The sequence below is a fragment of the Ascaphus truei genome, chromosome 6 (assembly GCF_040206685.1).
Source record: "Ascaphus truei isolate aAscTru1 chromosome 6, aAscTru1.hap1, whole genome shotgun sequence".
Classification (NCBI taxonomy): Eukaryota; Metazoa; Chordata; class Amphibia; order Anura; family Ascaphidae; genus Ascaphus; species Ascaphus truei.
This window is the reverse complement of record NC_134488.1, coordinates 88,396,379-88,420,735: the sequence shown is the minus strand read 5'-3', so window position 1 is coordinate 88,420,735 and position 24,357 is coordinate 88,396,379. Positions and strand designations below refer to the sequence as shown.

At 44.7% G+C, this 24,357-nt stretch overlaps 1 protein-coding gene across 2 annotated transcripts in view; it reads right to left on the bottom strand.

The window, feature by feature from the left end:
- The window catches only part of LOC142497352 (uncharacterized), an 81,460-nt gene extending 57,696 nt beyond the window's left edge, over window positions 1-23,764 (bottom strand). Inside the window, exons 1-2 of one of the 2 annotated variants that reach the window (XM_075605023.1) lie at window positions 23,665-23,764; window positions 16,809-16,930 (exon numbers count right to left, since the gene is read on the bottom strand). In XM_075605023.1, the coding sequence (XP_075461138.1) occupies window positions 16,809-16,857 (49 nt within the window). In that variant the 5' untranslated portion in view covers window positions 16,858-16,930; window positions 23,665-23,764. Of the gene's footprint in view, window positions 1-16,808; window positions 16,931-23,604 lie in introns of both variants that reach the window. The other variant, XM_075605022.1, reaches the window with a different exon arrangement.
- Between the last annotated feature and the right edge of the window lie 593 nt (window positions 23,765-24,357).

Below are 24,357 nucleotides of genomic sequence, written 5' to 3'. Positions count from 1 at the left end.
AGAGATTGCACACATGAAACTATTTAAGTAAAAAAATAAATAAAATAAAAAAAAGACTGAATTGCAGCTTTAATAGTAATCCTATAATCGTAGGATGAAAAAAATAAAAAGCTTAAAAAAATAAATAAAGAGAAGAAAATTGTAAACGGTGTAGTGTTCACATGAGCCACACCTACTGTAACTATGAAATGGGAAGAGAGCACAAATGGTCTAAAATAAAGAAAGATTTATAACACACCTCAGCAGTATAATATTAATCCAAACTGCAGTTTCCTTTCCTTGCAACCAATAGCAAAGAACAACAGTGATACCAGGTCATTGGAAAGGAGGTGGTCAGTGAACGGTTCAAAGTCACTGACAAAGTTCTCCTAAAGATATGCGTCTTAAACTGACTGCAGAATCAAATGCTTGTAGTAAATCAGAGGGCTGCACTTTTAAACCGCAAGTGATTTTAAAGCAGCAATCAGCCCTAATTGCGATGTTGATTTTATTTATTTTATTAATTTAGTTACTTTTAAAACAGCATTCGAACTGGGGGATGGTCCGGAGCCTAACTGTGGTTTAGTAGCAGGTATTACTTTCTAGACATTGAAATGGCCATCCAATAGGAAGCTGCAATGTCAGCTGTGGGACCCATGAGATTTGGCAGCCATTTTGATCTCCCAAAAGGAGAGGAAAAAACACCAGCAACTAAACCAAGTATTTCGCGAACTGGGGGGTCCCCTGAGCTAAAAACATCATGGTTCAGCTCAAGAGAATCCCCCAATTCAAATGCTGTAAAAAATAAAAAAAACATGAGTACGCGGGATTGAATAATTTGATTAAAATGTCGTATTTTAGCACCCTATTTACTGCTAGAACACTTATAGAGATCTCCAAATCTTTAAGCCACCGTCCCAAAGTAACAGGGTGTGACGTTTTAATATAAATGTACCACTTCAGAAACAATAGAAAAAAAAATGGCAGAATGGTTTATTTAAAACATTTCATCACATTCCCAGCCTAAGCAAAGTCTGGCAAAGCGTACCAAGTAACAGGGGGTTCTTCTTTTAACAATGAATTAGGCATGTCTGCTCACCAGAAACACACCACAAAATATCCACAACATGAACATTTGGGTAATAGAACAGAAAACAAAAGAATTTTAAAAATGGACATTAAGCCAATACACACATGAATTTTTATTTCCATGTCATAAAATGAAAAAAGTTATATATATATATATATATATATATATATATATATATATATATATATATATATGTAACGGTGTTTCTGGCCCGGCCTGACCCACCCAATCTCACATTGGCCCCTGTGGTCTAACCGGACCCCATTACAGTGTGGATATGTCATATGGTGCACCTGCTGGCTACAGGACTCCTGAGTCTCCCGCATGATGGTGTGTGGGGAGAACCCGTCAGACAGGCAGCTGAGGTAGTGTGCTGAGTCTCACCTAGTTCCAGTGCAGCGCCTCCACCTCACCAGGGTCCCTGCGTCCGCATGGGGATGATCCTGGCGAGGAACTCCTCCGTGGTGCTCCTCTCTGTACACTCATTCCAGATAGATACACGAGAGGGTTTCTGGCTGAACTCATCTTTATTGACACGGCAGGGCAACTGCCCTCCACAAGGAGTATCTTCAGCCGCTCATCTCGCCAGTGCTCCCTTTAGTTAGGTATGTCACCCAGATCAGGGATTCACTATTCCCGCCGGAATCACTGTCCTGTGCCAGGTCCCTGGACACAGCCTCCCATGGAGTTACTATAACATAACTAACACTCTGATAGAACTTTAACTCCTTCCTCAGCTCTGACAAGAGCTTTCCAGCAACACTCACAGAACTCAGAACTCAGAACTCAGAACTCAGAACTAACTTTGCAACACAGTGCTGTGCCTTATGTAAGCTTCTGAGGCTGACACATCTCTGACATCACTAACCATGGAGTCAGAGCATGTGACCAGTCCCAGCCATACACAGAGCACCCCACCAGGGTGTGAGGGGAAACCTCCATAATTACTGCTGGCATGCCCACACTTACCAGGCCTTACTGCCAACAGGAGAGATGACTGTAGGCATTTTACATGACCGCTACATTCTCCCCCTGGTGAATCCCATCGTCCACGCTGGGACCTAAATTTGTATACCTCTTTCCAGGAAACACTGTAACGGAAAACATAATTAACATCACACAAATTTCCTCATAATACAGTACACATGAATACAGTCATTCGCCAAGCCCGCCCCGACCAGCAGCCACGAACCCGCGTAATGTCTCAGTACCCCCTTAATAATAGTGATCTGGGTCAGGTTTCCTCACTTCCCGGTTACCCATATCCAGGACCGTAACATAATAATGCCTAGGTGATCCTCTCTCTGGCACATAGGTCACCCTATGTTTGTGAACATTTCTCCCTATGCTCCACACTCGCATCAGGGTGTCTATTCTTTCTTCCGCCTTTTTACCTACTATGTCGCTCCCCCTATTGGTTAAGTACAGCTCTATAGTTTCTTGGAGCCACGTTTCCCTATTGTCCTCAATTTCATCCATCAGGGGCTCCGGAACATAGGGATACTCCAACCCATGGGACTTTTTATATCTGGCTATTATAGCCCTCTCCGCCCTACTGACCCTGGTCAGATCCGCATTACCTGCCCTCCCAGGTAACACCCATGATAGGGGCTCATCAGAATCTACTGGACCTGACAGTGTGTCCGGACCCATGGGCGCTATGTCCCTACGCTCCAGCTGGAACCACCTCTTCTGTAGCTCCCTGTCCCTCTGCTCTGGTGTAAACTCTCCCTCTTTCCACCAGAAATCTACCACGTCCTCCCGCCGGATGAGGAACCGAGTACGGTCCATCCACGCGGAGTACCCCTCAAATAGTGGAGCCCACCACCGGGTCTCCTTAAAGGGATTAGGCCCTGGTTCCCGGTCGTCATCAAACGAAAACACCCCTGACGACCTTGTGGATCGCGGTTTGGACCACCTCGAGGACCCCGGAGCCTTTACTGCCGGTTGGGGTGCTGTATCCGCCACCCTCAATTCTCCTCCTCCCCGTAAATCACCTTCCGTAGCTCCACTGAGCTGCCTCTCCCCAGTCCATTTTTCCTCCCCCCCCAAAGGTATGTCCACAAGTTCCAAGCTGGGCGGTGAACCCGGTGACCGTGTGATAGGGGTAGGGGCATTAGCTAGGGCATGGGGTTGGGTATAGGGGCATGGAACGGGACCCCACGGGGTTACGACCCGCTCCTGGCTGTCCGTAGACTGGTCCAAGGATGATGTCTCACCCTCCTCAGTCCTGACACCGTCTCTCCATTTTCTGGGCAATACGAGCGGTCGGGGGCCTTCCCCCAATCGCCGAAGCGTCGCTGCTTCCCCTTCCTGGGTTCCGCCGTCGCCACCGGAAGTGACGTCCTCCCCGGAACCGGAAGCGTCGCCATCTCGCGTTGGACCCCCATGCGGGATCTCTTCTCCCACGACATCCGGTTGCTCCGCCGTCGCCACCGGAAGTGATGCCGTCCCTCCACGTGCGCGTTGGGCCTGGCGCGGCCCTTCCAGCGCTTCGCCGTCTGTTGTGACCAGGTAAGAGATAGGGCTTTTTGGCTTACCCATCCGCAGGGGTGTAGGCGTCTCTCTCCCATCTCCGCCAGGTCCTGGAATGGCGGGACTCCGTCGGTCGGATCGCCGATCTGCGGGGGACGTCCGGTCACTCACCCCACGGGGCGTCGTTCTCCCCGTCTGTCTTTTCCGCTCCGTTCTTGCTACCGCCAGCTCACGGAGGTCCTCATCAGAGTAGTCCCCTCGCCCCGACCTAGGGGTCTCGGGCGGGGTGAAAGTCTCTTTGCCCCTGTCGCGGGGTTTAATCCAGCCGCCTCAATGGCCAGTGACCCAGCCGACTTGACCGGCTCCAGTCCCTTGTCTCCGGGACTCGCGCGGTTGATCCACAGCGCGCCCGGGGACTCAGCAGAGCGCCGTGTCACATCCACCGGGGGGTCAGCAGGCTGTATTGGAACGAATGTGGGCATAGGCCACAGATACAAAGTCCCGCAATGAGGGCAACGTGCCATCGTATTCACTGTACCTCCGGGCAGCCCGCATTGTAGGCAGAGCCCGACTACCGTCTCTGTATTGGCCACCCTCACCACCAGCACCCCGCCGGGCACTGAGTAGGGCTGGGTGGAGACCATAGTGCCCACAGTGGAGGAGCAGGCCATTCTTTGTACAGGAGTCACTTCCTGTACAGGTCTCTCCTTCTCTGTGGTTCCTCGCAACTGACTGGTGGAAGTTGCTGGACCCGCCACTCCCTGCTTCGGCTCCTCCCTTCTCTGACAGAGTTGGAACCCGCCCCCAGGGGTTGCAATAATGGGCGGGTCCCACAGGGGAATATCATGCCCCTTAATTAAGGCCGCACCTCTCTCAGTCCTGGTGGGCGCGGTCTGCGTTTTCGCGCCAGTCTCCTCCCCAGAGCTGAAGTCCTTTCCCGCGGCTAGTTCCCGCCTTCTCCTTGCAGCAGCTTTTTGCACAAGGTACCTTTGCTTGCAAATCACCTCCACGGCCGGAACTACTTTTTGTAGTGGCGCCGTCTGGATATCAGTCCCTGGGCCCAGTGGGTGCATCCCCACAGGCCATAATTGAAAGTCACTCCCCCTGGTAGAAATCAGGGGAGGGTCCCATAAACTCAACGGTTGACTCAGCACAGGGGCTGAATTAGTCACTGTCCATCCCGGCGCAGCCATAGCTTTCGCGCCATGCCCCCCATCAGGGCGGGGCTCTGCTGTTCGCGCCATTCCCGGCCAGCTCTGTGCAAGTCCTGCAGCAGCCATTTTTTCTGCGCCTGGCCCATGCGGTTTCCCTAGCAAGCGGGAACCGCCATTTTGGTTGGCTTTTAAGCCCAAAAAGTCAGTCTGTTTGCTCTCCTCACGGGGTTCTCCCCCAATTATGACAATTTCCTCACACTCTTCAAGGGTGGCCCCTCGCTGTCCCATACAGGATAAAAACGGGGCAGCCATAGCCTTCGCTCCGCTCCAGAGCAGCCTGGTCAATGACAACTCGGCGACAGTCTGCTCTTCAGTGGGTTGCACGCCACGGGTGCCCTCCCCATCAGCCTCTGTCCGCCATTTTACGTTCTCCGCGCCACGCGGCTCCTCCACTCTCTCATAACAGTTGTCGTACATGAGGCTCCACTCTGCGGGGCAGCCACCACACCGGTACAATAAAGATTAGCTCAGCACCACCACATGTGTACTTTATCTAGGTGTGACTCAGGGTTGCACTACCTCAGGCTAGGCTCACTCTCTCAGTGTCTGCTGTGACTCCTTCCTCCCAGTCTGTGCTCCCTACGGTGAGTGTCTGGAATGGCTAGGTACTCTGGCTGGCTCTGCCATGCAGTACTTGGGGCGTCTACCTGTCTTGGTCAGCCTAGCGCAGACCCTCTCCAGGACTCCTGACCAAGTTAACAGGCTGTCCCTTCTGGCATCCTACCAACTAGCACTGCCTCAAGGTGACTCGGTCAGCTATAGCCCGCTCCAGACCCCTCACTCCCTTTCAGGCCCCTAGGTTGTCCCTGCGAACTGACAATATCCCGTCAGCCCCCTGACCACCCCTAGGTCCGTCCCTACGCAGCACAAAGTGGCAGCAGACACTCTCCCTGTTTCCCAGTGACCTAGCTAAAAGCCTGTCCTGTTGACGGATCTGATCTCAGCAGCTCGCCTCCAAATGTAACGGTGTTTCTGGCCCGGCCTGACCCACCCAATCTCACATTGGCCCCTGTGGTCTAACCGGACCCCATTACAGTGTGGATATGTCATATGGTGCACCTGCTGGCTACAGGACTCCTGAGTCTCCCGCATGATGGTGTGTGGGGAGAACCCGTCAGACAGGCAGCTGAGGTAGTGTGCTGAGTCTCACCTAGTTCCAGTGCAGCGCCTCCACCTCACCAGGGTCCCTGCGTCCGCATGGGGATGATCCTGGCGAGGAACTCCTCCGTGGTGCTCCTCTCTGTACACTCATTCCAGATAGATACACGAGAGGGTTTCTGGCTGAACTCATCTTTATTGACACGGCAGGGCAACTGCCCTCCACAAGGAGTATCTTCAGCCGCTCATCTCGCCAGTGCTCCCTTTAGTTAGGTATGTCACCCAGATCAGGGATTCACTATTCCCGCCGGAATCACTGTCCTGTGCCAGGTCCCTGGACACAGCCTCCCATGGAGTTACTATAACATAACTAACACTCTGATAGAACTTTAACTCCTTCCTCAGCTCTGACAAGAGCTTTCCAGCAACACTCACAGAACTCAGAACTCAGAACTCAGAACTCAGAACTCAGAACTCAGAACTAACTTTGCAACACAGTGCTGTGCCTTATGTAAGCTTCTGAGGCTGACACATCTCTGACATCACTAACCATGGAGTCAGAGCATGTGACCAGTCCCAGCCATACACAGAGCACCCCACCAGGGTGTGAGGGGAAACCTCCATAATTACTGCTGGCATGCCCACACTTACCAGGCCTTACTGCCAACAGGAGAGATGACTATAGGCATTTTACATGACCGCTACATTTATATATAATAAAGATAATTTTTAACTAAATTATGACCACGAGACTAAATTATGTCCATGAGACAATTGATTAAAAAAAAAAGGAAATCAATCATAACGTGGCTAAGAAAAAAAACCCTGCATGCGAAGTAAACACCACCAAAATCCTTCATCCCATTTGTGAGGTACTTAACATAAGAAAATTTCCAATTTATAAATGAGTGAACTAACCTGATGACATACTGTAGATTGTGCAAATCAGCCGTGGCTATATCCTAGTTACGGTTAAATAGAATATTACATTTCCAGCATCAACCGAGTTAACTAAAGAATGACAAACACCCATGGGCCGTTCTATACAGATTGCGGCCGTGCATGTGCGAAAGCACGTGCCGCATGCTTTTCCCTGTTATAGAGCCGGGAGCTGCAGGTACTGTGTGTATGTGTGTATGTATGTGTGTATAGCCCTGCTTCCTAGCGAACACAGGCCACTACCATATTACCATATTACCATATATACCGTATTACCTGTAGGCTCACAGGGTCTGAGCCTCTGTCACGGAGAGCCTGGGGTACACACAATATCTAGAACTTGGTGCAGTGCCTCCACCTGCGACAGCTTCCGTCCGAGGGGAAGTGGGTCTTCGTAGGACTTATATACATAACACACACACACAGCAATATCCCTTAACCAATTAACTTTACTTGCAGTAACCATATGTGTTATACCAACAGGTGTCCCTCCCTAGAGGAGACACTATACTTGGCGTCTCGTTGAACGCTCACCCTCCCTTCACCGGGTGATCCCACCCCGTGTCCAGTTCCCCTTGGGAATAGTTCTCCCATCCTCAAGTGAGTCAATGAATGTGTATGAGTGTGACTGCGCAGCCACTGTGTCCTGAATGAAGGATGGTACCGTTGGTGCACTTTAGAATTACCTGCCGGGCACTCCAGTACCCGGTGCGGCTACAATCTTCACAAAGGATCAGCGAGGTGTAGATGACGTCACCCGTAGGTGTCTAGGGCGATCCCACCCAGACACGCTGCGGCTCGATAGCGGGGTCTGCGCCCAGACCTCCTGCCAACTTAGAACTGTCCCAGTGGTGATAATGTGGCAATAAGGGAACCGGAACCTAACTATGGCCAGTCCCTAGCTCTGCTTGTCTCTACGGGACTCAGGGCCTAACTGGGCCTGGGGCATGCGGCCTAAGTAGGAGGCGGTCTGTCTCCCCACACCGAAGCTCCTTCTCCTCTCCAACCAACTCTGACCTCTCGTGCGCGTAAACACTTCCTTTTCCTCCTGGTCTCGCACCTCATTGGCCCAGGCGCATCACGGGGACCCGCGGGGGCTGCTGGGACCCGTCGTGCTCTACCTCCTTAGCGGGCTCTCACACTCGCTCTGCGCATGCGCAACCTCTGCTAGGCTAAGTCTGTGCTGACGCCAACCACAACATGGCGGCTCCCTTGTGCGGAACCTCCGTTATCGGAGTGTTCCCTAACTGCAACATACCCACCCATAACAACAAAAAGGAATAAATATTTTTTTATTTTAATTGTGCAATCATTGACACGCACACACACACACACATCCACGCATACATACATTTGAGCGCCGGTAGCCAACATGAAATCATCTTTTTCCCATCTTCGCTGCTGTCTGTCGGCTCCCACTGCGCCACTAAAATTCCACGCGCACGGCGTAGCACGCGCCCGGCACTATATAACAGCCCTAAGGCTTAACTTAAATATTGATTCCTCTAGAGCAAAAAGGTGATCAAACTTATTTACATTTAATTTAAACTGGTTTTGAATATAGTTGGTTACGTAGGGTTGCCAGGTGTCTTGTATTGAACTTGACTGTTCTGTATTTGGATACTCTGTCCAGTAAAAAAGAAAAGAGAGGTACTGCAATACTGGACATGTATGTGTCCGGTATTACCTCCCTAGACATAGTAACCTGACGCACCTCTCACCATTGAGTCCAGTATTTTTGGAGAAGACACCTGTGCAACCCTATGGTTACGTCTAGTTAGTGCTACACGCTGCCAAGACCCCACATTCCCCTCTGCTTGAAGAAAAAAAAGACACTGATGGAAAACAAGCTTAGTTTTCATAAAATGTGGGTATTGTAAGATCATATATTTAAAGGGTTACTGCATGGCATCTGGCTTTTTTAACTTTAATTAAAAAGGTGACCTAACGCCATCCTAACCATTTTTGTTTCATGTGTACTGAATTCTAACCAGAGGATCCTCTAGAGCAGCGGTGCGCAAACAGGGGGGGGGGGGGCGCAATTTTTTTTCGTGGGGGGGCACAGGTGGTTACAGAGGCCCAACGCTCTTCCCCAATGCATTTAATTTAATGCCGGAGGATCGCGTGAAGCCTGTGCAACACTCCACTTACCTTGATTCAGCCGGCTGTGTGACGCGTCGCCACGGCAACACAGCGTCATGGCGTGACGTCACATGACCACCGCACGCCGGAAAGCAATGTAGGGGGGTGCGCGAACACCAGGCAGAGGGTGCGCAGCGTGAATAGTTTGAGCACCCCAGGGGTCCGCAAACTGGGGGGCGTGGCGGTTACAGAGGTCCCGCACTCTTCCCCAAGGCATCTGTAAATTCTCTTACCTTGGCGTCCAATAACACGTCGCAATGACGCCACGGGGTCACGGGGTCACGTTACCATGGCAATGTCGGAGCCAAGGTAAGGGGGGGGGGCACAGCATGCAGGGGGGAGCAGGGGGAAAAGTTTGAACACCCCTGCTCTAAAGCACAAACTGAGGGGTGCAGAATTTTCTGGGGGGTGGGTGGTTGCGGTACTTACAGAGGCCCTGCGCTCTTCCCCAAAGCATTTAAATGAAATGCTGGGGGAACACGCGAGGCCTCTGTATTGCCTCTTACCTGCTCCCTGGCGGCTTCTGGTGACACAATGTCACATGACATTGTGATGTCAGAAACGCCAGAGAAAATGTAAGGTGGGGGGTCGCACGAGCAGGCAGGGGGGCGCAGATGAAAAAGTTTGGGCACCCCTTCTCTAAAGCGGAATCGCACTATTCTCAGCTCTGTAGACCCCCATGGTTTCTGAGTAATTTACAGATATAATTGTCTGGGCGGAGATGTGAGAAACAATCCAACTTGCTGACGCAAAATATTATGCATTGATTGCCCAAATTTCTTGCTAAACGTTTTGCCAATCCTCAAGCAGCAAATATTGTTGCCAAATTAGCACACTTTCATGTAAAGATCGCCAGCCAGGGAGAAAAACAGTGTGTGTGCCAGATTTATGGTGCCTGCATGAATCAAATTGGCATAAGATATTGAAATGCACGGTGACTAAACACTTGTGAACTTTTTTTGTGGCTGAAAAAGGGCACATTTTGTCTGGTTTGTGACTTAAGGTGAAAGTTTCACTAATTTTTGGAGCTAAAAAACTAGCGGTTTAGCTCAGCTACAATAAAAAAAAATGTAAAAAATTTTTTTATAATATAATACAGTATACACACATACATAAGGATTGCTATACACACACTGACGGACAGCACTCTAGACCGAAATAGTATTGATAATATGCAGTGTGCGCGGAGCGAAGTGGGCCCAAACAACCCCACTGCAAATCATAGAAACCCCAGAGTAGGCTCCAGCACACTTAAGATAAATAGAAAAATGTAGAGAGTCTCAGAATAAACCACAAATTTAATCACATAAACAGCAAATTAATATACAAAATTGGAAATGCTAACTGACTACAAATGCAAAGTATACAGCTCTAATTATCACACAAATGAGGGGAAACAAGATATAAAGGGGAAGGGAAGTGTGGGGTACAAATAAGGGTATGAGGAGAGGACAACAGCAAAACATATAAAGACAATGGGGTAGGGTAAGAGGGGCAACGTTTCAGGGTAGAAACCCTTTCTTCTGGGAGACCTCAAGGTACTTCCCTTAATCCTTGTCCCCCCTGTGAGAGACACAAATACAAGCAAAGCAAAAAAGTCACAGAGTAATACAAGCAACAGCAAGCAAAGCAGAAATCAAAGCAAAAAAATCACTGAGTAATGCGATCATGTAATCCAGCCGTGAACAACCATCCGCAGAACATAAGGATTGCTGCTCTAAATAACTCCAGTTCCAATTAAAGGTATGACCAATCTGGAGAGGCTATAAAACAACCTATCCTGACAATGATCCATTATCGGTAAACTGAATGCCAACAACTGACAAAACATTGTGCGTGACGGTATGAATAAAGAATGAAATTGTTAAAACATTCGCCCATCCCATGAGATACATGACTGGTGATAACTGTTCTTGTTGAGAAGATAATTTGCTTTACCCCTAGACACATAATTATGGAGGGAAAAAGCTGACATCCAGGTAAAACTTGGCAGCTTTGCAGTTATTTTTTCCCCACCCCCAGGTTTCACGTGTTCTGTTCAGTAGTTTTGGAAAAGTTTAATCCTAAAACAGTACTGCTTTTCACAAATGTCAGACTTCTTTTGGAAGAGAATGAGCAGAGGTGTCTGAAGAGAGTTTAACCACATTTGGCAGTGAATAATCTAATGGAAATACAATAAACTGTACCGTGGAAACAAAAATGGTTCTCTCCATATTTTAATTAAAAACTTACTGCAGAAAAAAAGATGGGTCTATTGTACAATTTATAATCTTTAGCATTTTAACCCTTACAGATCTGTTTTATTACTTTAACTCTATATATCCAAATACAAATGTATATGATCATGTATGCCAGCTCTGAAAGGGTTAAAAATAACACCACACTAATGCTGTATGTAAACAAGGTTTTTCAGGATGGATATAGGAAACAATAATTTTATTAAGCTGTTCCAGGCCCGGTACCCAAAATACCCTTTTTCATGCATTTTTTTAGTCATGAGAAATCGGAGAATGCGATTGTACATATTGCTATATGGTGTAAGGTATGTTTGAGCAAGCATTACGAGTGGCTCCATCAAATCAATATCATTGCATGTTGAGCAGTAAACAGACATAACTAATCCCACATTTATTCCTCAACAAAAACAATGTTAAAGCTGCAGTTCAAGCAATATCCTGCGTTTTTTTTTAAATAAATCAGTTCTTTACTGTAGTAAGAAAAAATACTTTTAGCATTTTCTGCTTTTTTTTAAAAAAAAAACAACAACTTTGAAAGACCAATTTTCTTGTATTCTATTTTAACAAGCATGCTTGTTACTATAGCAACCATTTACATTCTCCATATCTAAAGATGTCGCCAAACTTCGCCGATCAATAGACTGAGAACGAATTGACCGGCAGCTATACAGTTCTTTAGGCAAGTAGAGATTGCCCACATGAAACTATTGAAGAAGAAAAAAAAAAAAAATCGGGAGCTTGAATTGCAGCTTTAATGTAACATGTTATGGTAATGTGATTAAAAAGGGAGGACATGTATCAGTAAGTTACCTGAATCACAGTAACACACATTTAACTAAAGTCTCCTGGTTACAAAATTGAAGTACAAAACATTACCAAATTTATCAAAGCGAAGAAAGCCCTCTGAAAGCTAAATGGACTTGTTCCTATGATATCTGGTGGAGTCTATTTGCACAAGTGCTGTCCCAGTTTTGCCACCAAGAGACTGACTACTATGACCCAATACAATCTCCTTTCCAACCACTAGAGGCATCACACAAAATAAGATGGATGTGATGTGATTCCCCAGAGAAGTGGGCTTAGAACAATTTGCGGAGCAGTGACGATCTGAGCGCCAAACATTGGGACTCACTCAACTCACCCTTTAATCACCAGAAAAGTAATTCCATAACCATCAATGAGGTCATCTACAATCAACTGGAAAAGTAATTTGTGATACAGTGATAAAGCAGAAGGGAGCTGAGATGTGAGATTCAATTATGGTTCATAGCATCAGTTATTTATGGCTCTGTGACTCCCACATGTATAATTCCCTAGCATGTATCAAATGATCATAAATTAAACTATTTCTATTGTACAATGCTGTGACGGTGAAGGGGTAACCAGGCTCACAAATAAAGGTCAAGCCCACTTGGTTGCCCCTGATCCATGTTTTGGGGTCTTCGAGTGTCAGCTCTTGGACCTGCCTGTCGTATATGTACTGCTGTGTCTTTATGTAAAATGTGCGACAATAAGGAATTTTTATGTTTTTGCCTTTCCAGGAGTGCCAGCAAGCAGAGATTGCTAGGCTATGAGGTTCAGAGTGGGTTTTGCGGAGAAACTCTTTACAGATTGTGGCTATGTAGCGGGGTTCCAGAGTTACTGGAAACCCCAAAATTGTATCCTGGAATCAGATAGGATTCTCAGATACCTGTACATTGAAGCACAATGCTCCAGTCAAAATCCTACCCTGAAAACGTTCTTGCAGCTCACCGCCAGGAGTCCCTGCTTAAGCACAGACCAGAAAGGTAAAAAGGGGCATAGGGGGATCAAGGTATCCTCAGAATGGTACAGGGATCCCTAGTATAAAGGGGGGTGACCAATTCATGCCCAAGTCACCCTGACCCTGGAATAGGGGTTCAGGTGGGTGCTCCAGCTATAGGACAAAGCTGCGAGGTTTATTGTGTGTAAAAATGTAGTGTCAGGTTTTTGCAGTGTGGCGGGGATATGGCTAGTGAGAATAGAGTATACATTCTTATTCTACCCGACACCAAAGAAAGACAGACATTTTTAGCAAGACACAGTATAAAAGTATAGTTTATTAAACTGTGTGTTTTAAAAAATATGCTTTGTGCACAGGACATCTGGGGATGAAAGGCCCAGAGGATGTTCAAGGTGTGATTCAATTATCCACATCCTCAGATCAAAGGGATGCAATGTGCCTGTCCATTTGGTCTACCCTGACTGGCCGGAGTCTCTCACCGTGGGTGGAATGGAGGGAAGCAGGGGCAGAGGCCATATTTCACCTGCCCCTGGGTTCAGTAAGATGTTTAAGAAACCCCGTTTTTGTTACTGGATTGTCTCAGATTGGTTGCTAGGGAAATTCCTCACGCTCCTGATAGGGAGATAGAATTCTGGGAATAGAACTGAGAGGTTTAAAAAAAAAAAAACACAGCTCAGATTTGGCAGTTCTCTAAGTTTCTCTCAGGATTTTAAAGTTTTCCAGATTCCAAGCACCAAGTGAATCTCCGCCCTTTGGAGAGATAGGAGTGCTGTGGCAGTTGGAACTGCATGGTGGTTTCAGTTCTAATACTTTTTAGGGTAAGCTTGGCGATAAGCCCCTAGACATAGGAAAGTACAGTTTTTTCCATCCCAATTCCCCAAGTTAGTGTGTCTTTTTACTGTAAATTGTGTAACATTGTGTGTTTGCTTTTTCCTGTGAATACATTGACCATTTATTTCATTATCTTGTTTTGCTCAGTGAAATGATCCTGGTATAAAAGGTGTAATTGCCTGGTCTCCCATGACAAATGCTACTAATTTTTTACTCTTAAGGGGAATATCAGTCACAAAAAACTCCACTGATTATCCCACTTTCTGACAGCAAACGATAAATCTTATAGTGGGTAGATTCATCAAAAGCCATGCAGGTTAGGGCACCTGGTACAGCATTGGCACGCACTCAAGTCAGTCAATGCCGGATCGGTTGCGCTAACCCATAACAGCGCCTGATGAATCTATACATCAGTTTGTCTTCTCTCAGGGGGTATTCCTGTAACTGAGGTTATGTTGACCATTCAACTATAGTTATCAAATGAGGCAATTTATTGAAGTCCTCTTTTTACAATTCAGAAACAAGCTTAAGTAGGCCTCTTGCATGAAATACTAGCACAACAATTTTACAGACTTGTTTGATGGGTAGTTTACCCCTAGAGCAGTGGTTTTCCCCTAGAGCAGTGGTACACACACACACACACACACACACACACACACCACACACACACACACACCTGTTCGGACCAGTTCAGGAGTGAAGCTTTTGGAAGGTGTTCCCTGCGAGAGCAGGCAGTTAGGCAGAAGGATAGCAGTGAGCTGCCGGCTTCTGCTTAGCTTGGGAGCCACCGTGTCACTGCTATGTGGGGGTGCCGCGGGGCCGCCAGTCCTGAGACAGTTGTCCCAGCTCTGGCCCTCTGGCAGCCGGGAAACCCGGGCCATAGAGGGGTGGGGAGAGCGGAGGCGCGCTAACGCTGAGGCTCGCCTGCTTCAGTCAGTGCGATTGCACGGACTTGCAGGCGAGCCAGCGTGCGCGAAGGGAGCCGGGGGGAGGTGGGGCAGTGACGTCGCTGGGCCAATCGCCCGCGACGCACTGACGTCAATGTCACGGCTCCGACATCACGATGCCGTGACGTTGACGCTGCTGTGCTGTGATTGGAGGTTTTCAGCCAACAGCGCACTGAAAAACAGCTTGGCGCTCGGCTGAAACCTCCAACTCGTCAGCACGCCTGCGGACGCTCGCGTGAGCCCCCTCTCAAGGCATCCTCATTGAGGATGCAGGGGCTCAGCGCGAGCGTCCGCACGCCTCAGCACGGCCTGTCCGTCTATGGACTCGGCCTAAGGGGTGCTAACGGAACCCCGGTTTAAAATCACTGCCCTACAGTGCCATGGGTAGTTTGACCTGCATGGGCAACAGAATTTTTTTTGGACTTTTGCAATAACTTTTTTAAACAACGATGTGAGTGTTTATCAGAAAAGTCATTCAGTACTCATGAACAAATTAATCTACAAATCAATTGGAAACAGGGTTGCCACCTTCTGTTGAATGCGAACCTGGAGACTTTTTCCAGTTCAATTTCAAGTAATGTAATCACTTATTCATAAACGTGGACTTGAATTCATTTTATTGCTTTTTATTTATAAAATGTAACTCTTAACTTTTCCGGCAGCATCTTCCCCTGACGTCAAATGGCATCTTGTTGCCATGACAATGGGACACCTCGTGGCACCACAATGTCACGTGACGTCCCATTATCATGGCAACGCAACGCCATTTGCCGCCCGATTTCAAATCTAAACCCATAGCCCGGTGATAGTTAACCGAAACCCGTAGTCTCCGGGTAAAACCCGGAGTGGTGGCAACCCTGATTGGAAATATAATTTGTGATAGAATACAGTATCCATACTCTGCAGGCTCCTACACTGTTTCCCATAAAGGCGCGGCACTAGAATATTACCTGGGAGTGTATAAATGCCTTTTCTACCAAATGTCTTTATTTAAAAGCCGAATTCATTATAGTAATTTAGAAGAAAAAAAATCTGTGCTTATGGCTTTTGTACCTTTTTGCCTAAAAAAAAAATTATTAAAATAAAATACAAAACATATTTATGAAGAATGCACGGGTTAGAAAGGAAAGTCTGTGTCATCACATGGGTGAAAAAAATGAAAAGGCAGCAGGCCAGACTCCTCGCAAGAAGAAAATGACCATCGTTTGACAAAGATGTTACTCAACTCAATTGTAAGAGATATCAAAAGACCAAGAAGAATACCAAAATCAAGATGGGAGGATGAAATCAGAAAATATGTTGGAGAAATGGAGGAGAGACTTACAGCCACAGTACTTGAAAGATCTTTCTCCAGCAGCGGATCCACAAGGGCTGATGATTTAGAGAGCTAGAGATAGATTTCACATTTGCAAAGTCCTATGGAGGGTTGACTTTCTTCTATAGGAGCAGGGCTGCCAAAATGAGGAATGAATGTGAGGAGCAGGAGGAGATTGAGGGAGCCAGGTTGAGCAAGAAGGATGTAACTGAGCGATAGCAGGGGGGGGAGTAAAGAAGAGAGAGTGGTGAGGGGGAATAGAGGAGGTGGCTTGCGAGGTGTGAAATGGAGGAGCTCGCAAGACCACTGACATGGGGGAGGGCGTTCAAAATTCTAGTCCTGGGCACAAGGAAATCTGTCGGCGATACATTTTTATTTAACATAACTATTTTACAGTGACAACCCAAAAAAAAAACCATATCTTTGTTTTAAGATGTCTTCATCACACAAGGATTGTTAAATTGTTTGCATATGTCCATGAGTTAAGAAATCAAACGTGATGCTTCAACATATTCCAGGCACCGTATTTGTATCACTGGGTCACTTTTAAAAAAAGAGGGAAATATTCACTCAACTAATCAAATACAGACCTTTGATTCGCAGATGGCAAGAATGAATGTGAGAGGCTCTATAACTTTACCTTCACTGTTATTTTTCATATATTTGGATATGTTATGTTAACACTGAAATATTGTAATTCACTTCTCCAGTGTGATCATTTTGGCAAACAATTATCATTTTACTACCCACAAACAGCATTTTTATTCACAAATACTAACCTTCATTAACCCGAGGGAGATTGGATTTATCAATTGGAATATGGGTCATCTTGTGTTGTTCAACTTGGCTGTCTTGTAACTCCACTCCTTTTATTCACGTCAATGAACCGTGAAGACAGGATCTGTAAAAGGGAAGGAAGCTCATTTAAAAAATGTGTCTTTGTTCTGCCTTAGTATTAAAAAAAAATATATATATATACAGATGAACCCATTAAAACGCAGTGCTCTGGGTCCACATAATGAGACTGCGTTATAACCGGGATCGCAAAATGGCCACCGCAGGGGGGACTTACCAGGCATCTGCAGCCCTCTCCTCTCCCTGCTTCATCAGGCTGTTCCACATGCACTGCACTTATTTACGCTCTCCCAAGCTTGTTCAATTTGACGTTCAATTTGAAGTTCAATTTGACTTTCGAGCGCAGAGGAGGGTGACGTGACCCTTCTCTGACCAATGACAGCCAAACAGTGAATTTCTAAATTATTATTTTATATAATACACATGTAAGAATTGTACCCAGTGCAGTACATGTTACGTTTGTTTATAGAGTCAGATTCATCACACCCACCTTGTGGTGTAACAGTTAGAGAATTGCACTAGCATATGAAGGCTCATGGGTTCAATTCCTGCATGATATGGTATAATTTATAAATTATTATTTTATATAATACACATGCAGGAATTGAACCCAAGATCTTTCATATGCTAGTGCAATTCTCCAGCTGCTACAACACAGGGTTGGTGAGATAGATCTGGTGTATGTATCTCCGTGTGTGTCCGTTAGCAATAAAGCATTGAATGTTATTAAAAAAAAAACCCTTAGAGATGTTTTTAAATCGGGAGCCACGCCGAGACTGCGTTATAAGCGGATCTGCGTTGTAGCGGATCGCACTATAATGGGGTTGAGCTGTAGTATTATTATCCTCAACAACCGTATAGATGGTTAGATCACATTTTTATAACATCTTTCTTTACTTGTTCTGAATGCCAAATACCCCAACAATGAGTCACTAAAGAGATGATACATTTTGCGTGTTGAGATACACTTTGAAATCTAGGTAAATTTTCTGATTGTTATGTTAACACCCATACCCACAATGCTTTACTTATGCCATTAGTTTCCTGTGAGTAACAGGAGGCATTTTTATTAAAAGTGCAGTCCATCCTTGGACTAAAACAAAAGGAATGTCATTATTTAAAAATATTTTTTTAGGACTTTTGTTGTCATGGACACTTTAAAAATGCTTTGGGGCGTTTTTAAGATCTTTCCCGAATCTCTTGTGATTAGACAGGTTGAAAACATCAGCAAATAAAAATTACTACTACAATGTTGTTTTGTTCAAACTAAGAATGCCGCCAGCATTAGCAAAAGGGAGATGGGCGAGGTCAATAATTACCAAATAAGATTAGAATTGATCAGGACTCTACAAAACTTGAAACATTCATTTTTTCACAGGAAACAAGAGTCACATTTTCACTGCCTTTACAGCCCAAACAAGACAAATGTATTGACTAGTTGCGTATATAATAAAACATTTTTTTTTTTAAACCACATCACTTATTATATACACACACATGTTGACAATTTAGAATGACCGCACAAGCTATATAACTAAATAGATAGATAAACTATAATGCAATAATGGAAACCAATCTAACCCTTTAAATCTGCTAAAGAGAATTAACATCCAATAGGCTACAAACAATAATTATATACTGTACTTGGTAGTTAGGCCCACAGAACCACACTGCCATATGAATTTTATAAAGAACTGATACCATGTGACAAGTCATACTGGAGTTCAGTTGTGTTTCATTTGCAAAGCAAGCAGCAGCATTCTCACCTTACCTCCTGGTATACTTTTTAAACCACAATACACACAATAATATTTGATAACTTTATTTTGCACGTGTAGACTTATATTAATTGTAGGAATATTAAATGCTAAGTTTTAAATAGCCCAGGTGTGCTCCAACAAGTGTGCTTCTTGTTAGGAATCAGGTTGTATTCACAGCCTTCTCTATTTTTGAAAATATACCCGTTAAAATGTAGGCATCACAAGACCCCAAATAACTCCTGAAAGTGGAAATGGAACAGTTCTGATCGCAATCCTGGCTTTCTAAAACCCACAGCCTCCCCATCACCCCTGGTCATGGACAAATACATCACGAATAGTGTTTCACATTTTTGTTTTTTTATTTTTTTAAAAATCCAGAAAATTTGCCGTGCATTTTTTTCTGTTTTGCATTAAACCCAGGATGAAATTGGGTGAATAAATAAACAAACTGTGAAATATATTTTAAAAAAAATTACATACATACCACATACAGTATACACACAGATCTCAATATCAAATGGAAATATTACTGTATGCTCATTTGCATGTCTCAGACACGTCTGGAACCCTGCCTTTCACCATTATCACCCAGCATATAGTGGTTCTACAGCAGCAAGGGATTCTGGGAAATGACATGCAAATGAGCACACCGTGCCACTTTTTGCTTCAAATCCATTTTGACATGGACACCCTATAAGTGGTTGTATGTATTTTTTTTTTACATTTTACCTTGAGCAGTGCCTCACTAAACCGGAGGTAACAAAATAGGTGCGTAGCATCTCCTTGTAACATACGTGAGCCAATCAGAGCTTATAGGACACACAGAACAATTGCGTAAGGCAGGGATTCTCAAGTCCAGACCTGAAAACAACAACAGATCAGGTTTTCAGGATATCCCAGCTTCAGCACAGGTGTCTGAATCAGAGCCACCTGTGCTGAAGCAGGGATATCCTGAAATCCTGACCTGTTGGGGTTTTCAGGACTGGAGTTGAGAACTTCTGGCATAAGGCGTTGACTTTGTTAACAGAAACGAGATGAATTTTTTATAAAAACTGAATTCCTTTGACAGATAAAACTGGTAATTTTTCTGCAGAAATCAGTAAATACTGAAGAAGCAGATCACTAATCATGAGGCCCAATAAACAGCATGCGGGCAATCAGCGTGCTGGCATGTGTGACTTGTACTGGCGCGAGTTAACCAGGGAGAGAGTAGTGACACAAGTTTACTGGTGTCAAATTAGATATAGATAGATACAGTATAGATATATAGCAGCATACTGTACTTAACAAAAGCAACACCAAAGAGGATTTACAGTCTCAACATATCAAGATATCACCATCCCGAAACAAATAAAATATACCGCTTCAAAGTCCTGGTGGGGAGGAGGGGACAAAGGCTGTTGCTCAATTTGGCCAAGTAAAAAATAAAAACGGACGCTGTGTTTTTATTTTGCCAAACGAAATGTAGCTGTAAGGGACCATAACAGCGTATTACGTACTGGACTGTATACACACAGGACCTTTATGCCAAAGATCTGATGCATCAATGAACCCAGTTATTTTGCCCACCGAGGGTGAACCTGCAATTTGGGGAGCAGTTATACGAGGCGTAATGAAGGATTTCCTCAAGTGGAGATATTGCATTGGCGAGTGTCAAATTCTGCATCTGGTACAGATTTTTTTCAGTTACTTATTTTTTTCCACTGCCCAGCAGTCGTGCTTCAACTCCACGGCAGTCTTAGGCTATGCTGATAGTGCCGGCGACGGTCGCTGGAAAATCAAATAGAGATGACTTCCAGTGATCGCGACCAATCCGTCGCTCCATCGCGCCGTGCTTACTATAAGCGCACGCGACGGAAGCAATGCATTTGTTTTGCCGCAACGTCGCTGTCGCCAGCACTATAAGTGCAGCCTTAAGGAAGCTGTCTTTGGCCTTTATTCTGTCAACTGTGATAGCAGCACCGATTTATCAACTGCTGGACAGACGTATTTAGTACTCACAGCACCAGCAAACACTGCATTACAGCTCAAATGAGTTAAGGAGCATACAACTAAACCTCAAATGGGCCTCAATATGTAAAAATACCATCGGGTAACACAAAGAATTATACAACATTTTGGGAGACATCAGGCTGTAGAAAACTGTGGAACCACTTCAGTACTATTGGAAAGTACTAATTCAGGTCCCTCTGACACAGAAGGGGTTAATGTGTGACTGTACAACAACCTTTAAATGAATCCTAAAATCTTTTTACACACCTCTAAAGATAGTACTTGTTAGTTTGTCATAGGTGGTGATAGTCTTTAATGGACTCATAAGAGTTATTCAGAAGTGAAGCTTTACTGAGCCTTACAAACTGCACAGATCTCATCAGTTATGAAGAAGATTTTCCTTTGGTACTTGGAAAGCGGAATACACTTTAATTTTATTGAAGAATAACTATTCTTGGTCCAATAGCAGAAATAACAATCTACGCCGTACCAAGGGTAGTTTAAGTATTATTGATGCAGTGAGAAACCAAGACAGAGGTTCTATAGCCGAGATTATGCACTTAGTCTATATTTGGGTGAGGTTTAAATGCCAATCTTTGCAAGACTAACAGCAAAAAAAATTAAGAAATAACCACACAGCAATTTATTTTAAATAACTATTTCAGGTGCCAAGCTCCCTAGTGGGCGTCAACATCCAATCCATTATGTAGATGGTACAACAAGATTGAACAAGAATATTCACACCCAGAAGAAATATGCTATGTTGGTATACTGTATACGGTCACCTGAACAAAAAGCAAATTTAACATTGTTTTAGGAAAGTACTGATCAAGGGGGCTTTTTTGCAACACACATTTTAATCCTAGTATATGTCAAATTCCTAGTTCCTTTGGTTGGATGCATCTGTTAATGTTTCCTTACAGTATAGTACTTATCCAAAAGGCAAAGTGCTCTCCTTCCAAATTCCAGAGAAGCGCTAGAAAAAGATAATTCTGTGAACGCAGGAGTGCATGATACAAATTGTATGACTCCATCCAAGAGAAAAGAAGTTGGCTGCCTGTTTAACACTGTATGGTAAAGGGTACACAAGAAGGTGACCACAATCCAGTAGGTGATTAAATACAGACATATTACTGTTAACACATACTGGCATGATAGATAAGAAACCCCTGCTGCAATATTAAATATAGCTGCAAGCAAACAGCCATGTGACTTCATCTCGTCATTCCGATCTTTAAAGCAGAAACACCCCTCACTCCCCCAGAAGCCTATATGGGTTTAACTCATAATGCAGGTATCTTTTCCCTGAGCATGTCCAGCTCTTTACAAAAAAATATTTTTTTTTTGATAGAAAAGTTTTTCTGCTGTTAAAAAAACATTATTTTCTTAAGTTTTAAGCTTCTGGGGTTACCATGGTAACCTTTACACTGGGCTCTGGTGAGAGCTGCTTTTTAACCACTTCATATTTCAAACTTTTGTGTCTCCTAAATGTAACGGATTTTTTTTTTATTATTATTAGATTTATTTATTTTTAAATAGTGTTGTAAAGGCCAAGAAAGAATGTCTTAAAGCAAACCAACAATTACAAAAAGTAAAAAGATGATTAAAAAAAAATAAACTGGTGAAAAGCACGGACTGAGACTTTAAAGTCAGTGGTTTGAAGAGTGATGTATTAGGGGTACAAAGCAACACATTTTTGTTTACAAATCAAAAGTAACACTTCACACCCAAAGGTTTTTTTGTTGTTGTTTGTGTGTCACTGCTGTCTTTTTAAGCATAACATTGGCTAACTCCTTCTAAAGCTTCCCACTGGGCATTGAAGGGGTTAATGCTGAGGGTAAACCATGACAGTGTCACGGCATGACGAAGAAATGGGATTCTACGCTTTAAATTAATGAACTCTAATTCAATTCTAAATTATTTTTCTCATAACAGAATGTGCAGAAATACAATATGGAGTACAGCTCATGTGCAGAGAATGAGCAAAGCTGACATATTCCGCACGCTGCACTAATAAGGGAAGATTCAACTCTTTATTTGCAGAAGAAGCAATACAATAGCACAATTTCTGTTATGGGCTCATTGGCATTTGTAAATGTAAGTGTTACATGCTAGTGGCAAGACAGTATCACACACTGCAGCAGATTGATTGGTTACTACAGGAGGCGTATGGCCAGCTAAACCTATATGGATGAATGTAGCCAGTCTTCAGTAGAACCGTAAGGAAAAACAAATTGAGGTTTTATAGTATTGATGAATAACCTGATGACGATTAACTGATGTCTATTTTACACCATGGACACAAACAGTGCATCAAACCCTGAAAGGTTACAATAAGTATCAAATTGAACGTTTCTGTTCAGTGCGTACACACACACACACACACAATTCCCTGCTAATGTTGCTGGTAATATTTTTTGTGGGGGGCGAAATAACCAGTGGACAGCCTTCCAAACAGGAAACAATTGATAATGCAACCTTTATATCCCCTTCTCGCATAGGCTGTGAGGCCATAAAGGTTTCCAGAGCACATACAGTATATACAGCATACATCTGCATCATTCCGTTTATAAGAGAAATACATAGCGTGTGTACAAGGAGCAAAACAAAATCATAATCTTGCCTGCTGAGCAAAGATTTTCTGGCTCCACACATACTAAAAAGAGCTGGATCAATTCAACCCAATACATAAATAGCTATGCTATCTGGGTCCTTAAACATAAATGATATTACTAAGGTTTACTAAGAAATATGCATGGGGTATATCAAGTTGTTCACTGCATGATGGATCTAAAATGCTTCTTCACAAGGAAGATCCCAGATTTGCTGCAAAAGGCTGCAGTGATTGACTCTCAGGACAAAAGAGACACTGATTCTGACACTCACTGGGAGCTCCCATGCAAACACTGGGCATCCGTCTCCCTTTTAGTCTCCCCCCCTCCTCTGTGGGCGAAGGAAGCCCCTGTACCTGTGTGTGGATGCCCAGGCTCAGTCCTTGCACAAGGGCCAGCTGATGTGCACAGCTCACCTCCGTGGGATCGCTCTGTGGGGCGGACAGCGCTTCCTCTCCCTCCACCCACCGGCTCCTGCTCACACACACAGCTGATCTGCAACAATGTAAGGAGCAGGAGAGACGGAGGCCGCCGGGGGACACACTTCCCACTCAGCTCATAGCAGCCTCTTCCCAGCTAAAACCACACTAATTATACATATCCAAAACCGCAGCCGCAAAGTGCATAAACATGAATGGTATTTGGGGTTTCTGGACCAATACAATAATAATAAATTAAAAAAAAAAAAAATTATTTATATATATTTATATATATATAATCAAAAAATAAATAGATAATACTGTTCTGTGGCTAACGATATGCTTTTATTTGTGCGAGCTTTCGAGATACACTGATCTCTTCTTCCGGCGATGTTACTGATACCTCTACATGCTGTGACCATGCAGCAAGCTTAAGCCTATAGGGAACCATGTTAAAAAATGGTTATTGAGGCAAAAAGTGACACTGTGTGCTCATTTGCATGTCATTTCCCAGAATCCCTTGCTGCAGTGGAAGTGCTGTATGCTGGGTGATAATGGGGAAAGGCGGGGTTGCAGACCTGCCTAAGGCTAAGGCCCCGCTCCCAGAGTCAGCGCACCTGCGCTGCTGACAGGCGGTGCGCTGAGATACACAGACCGCGATCTGCGGTCTGTAGGGAGCGGGAGCCGGAG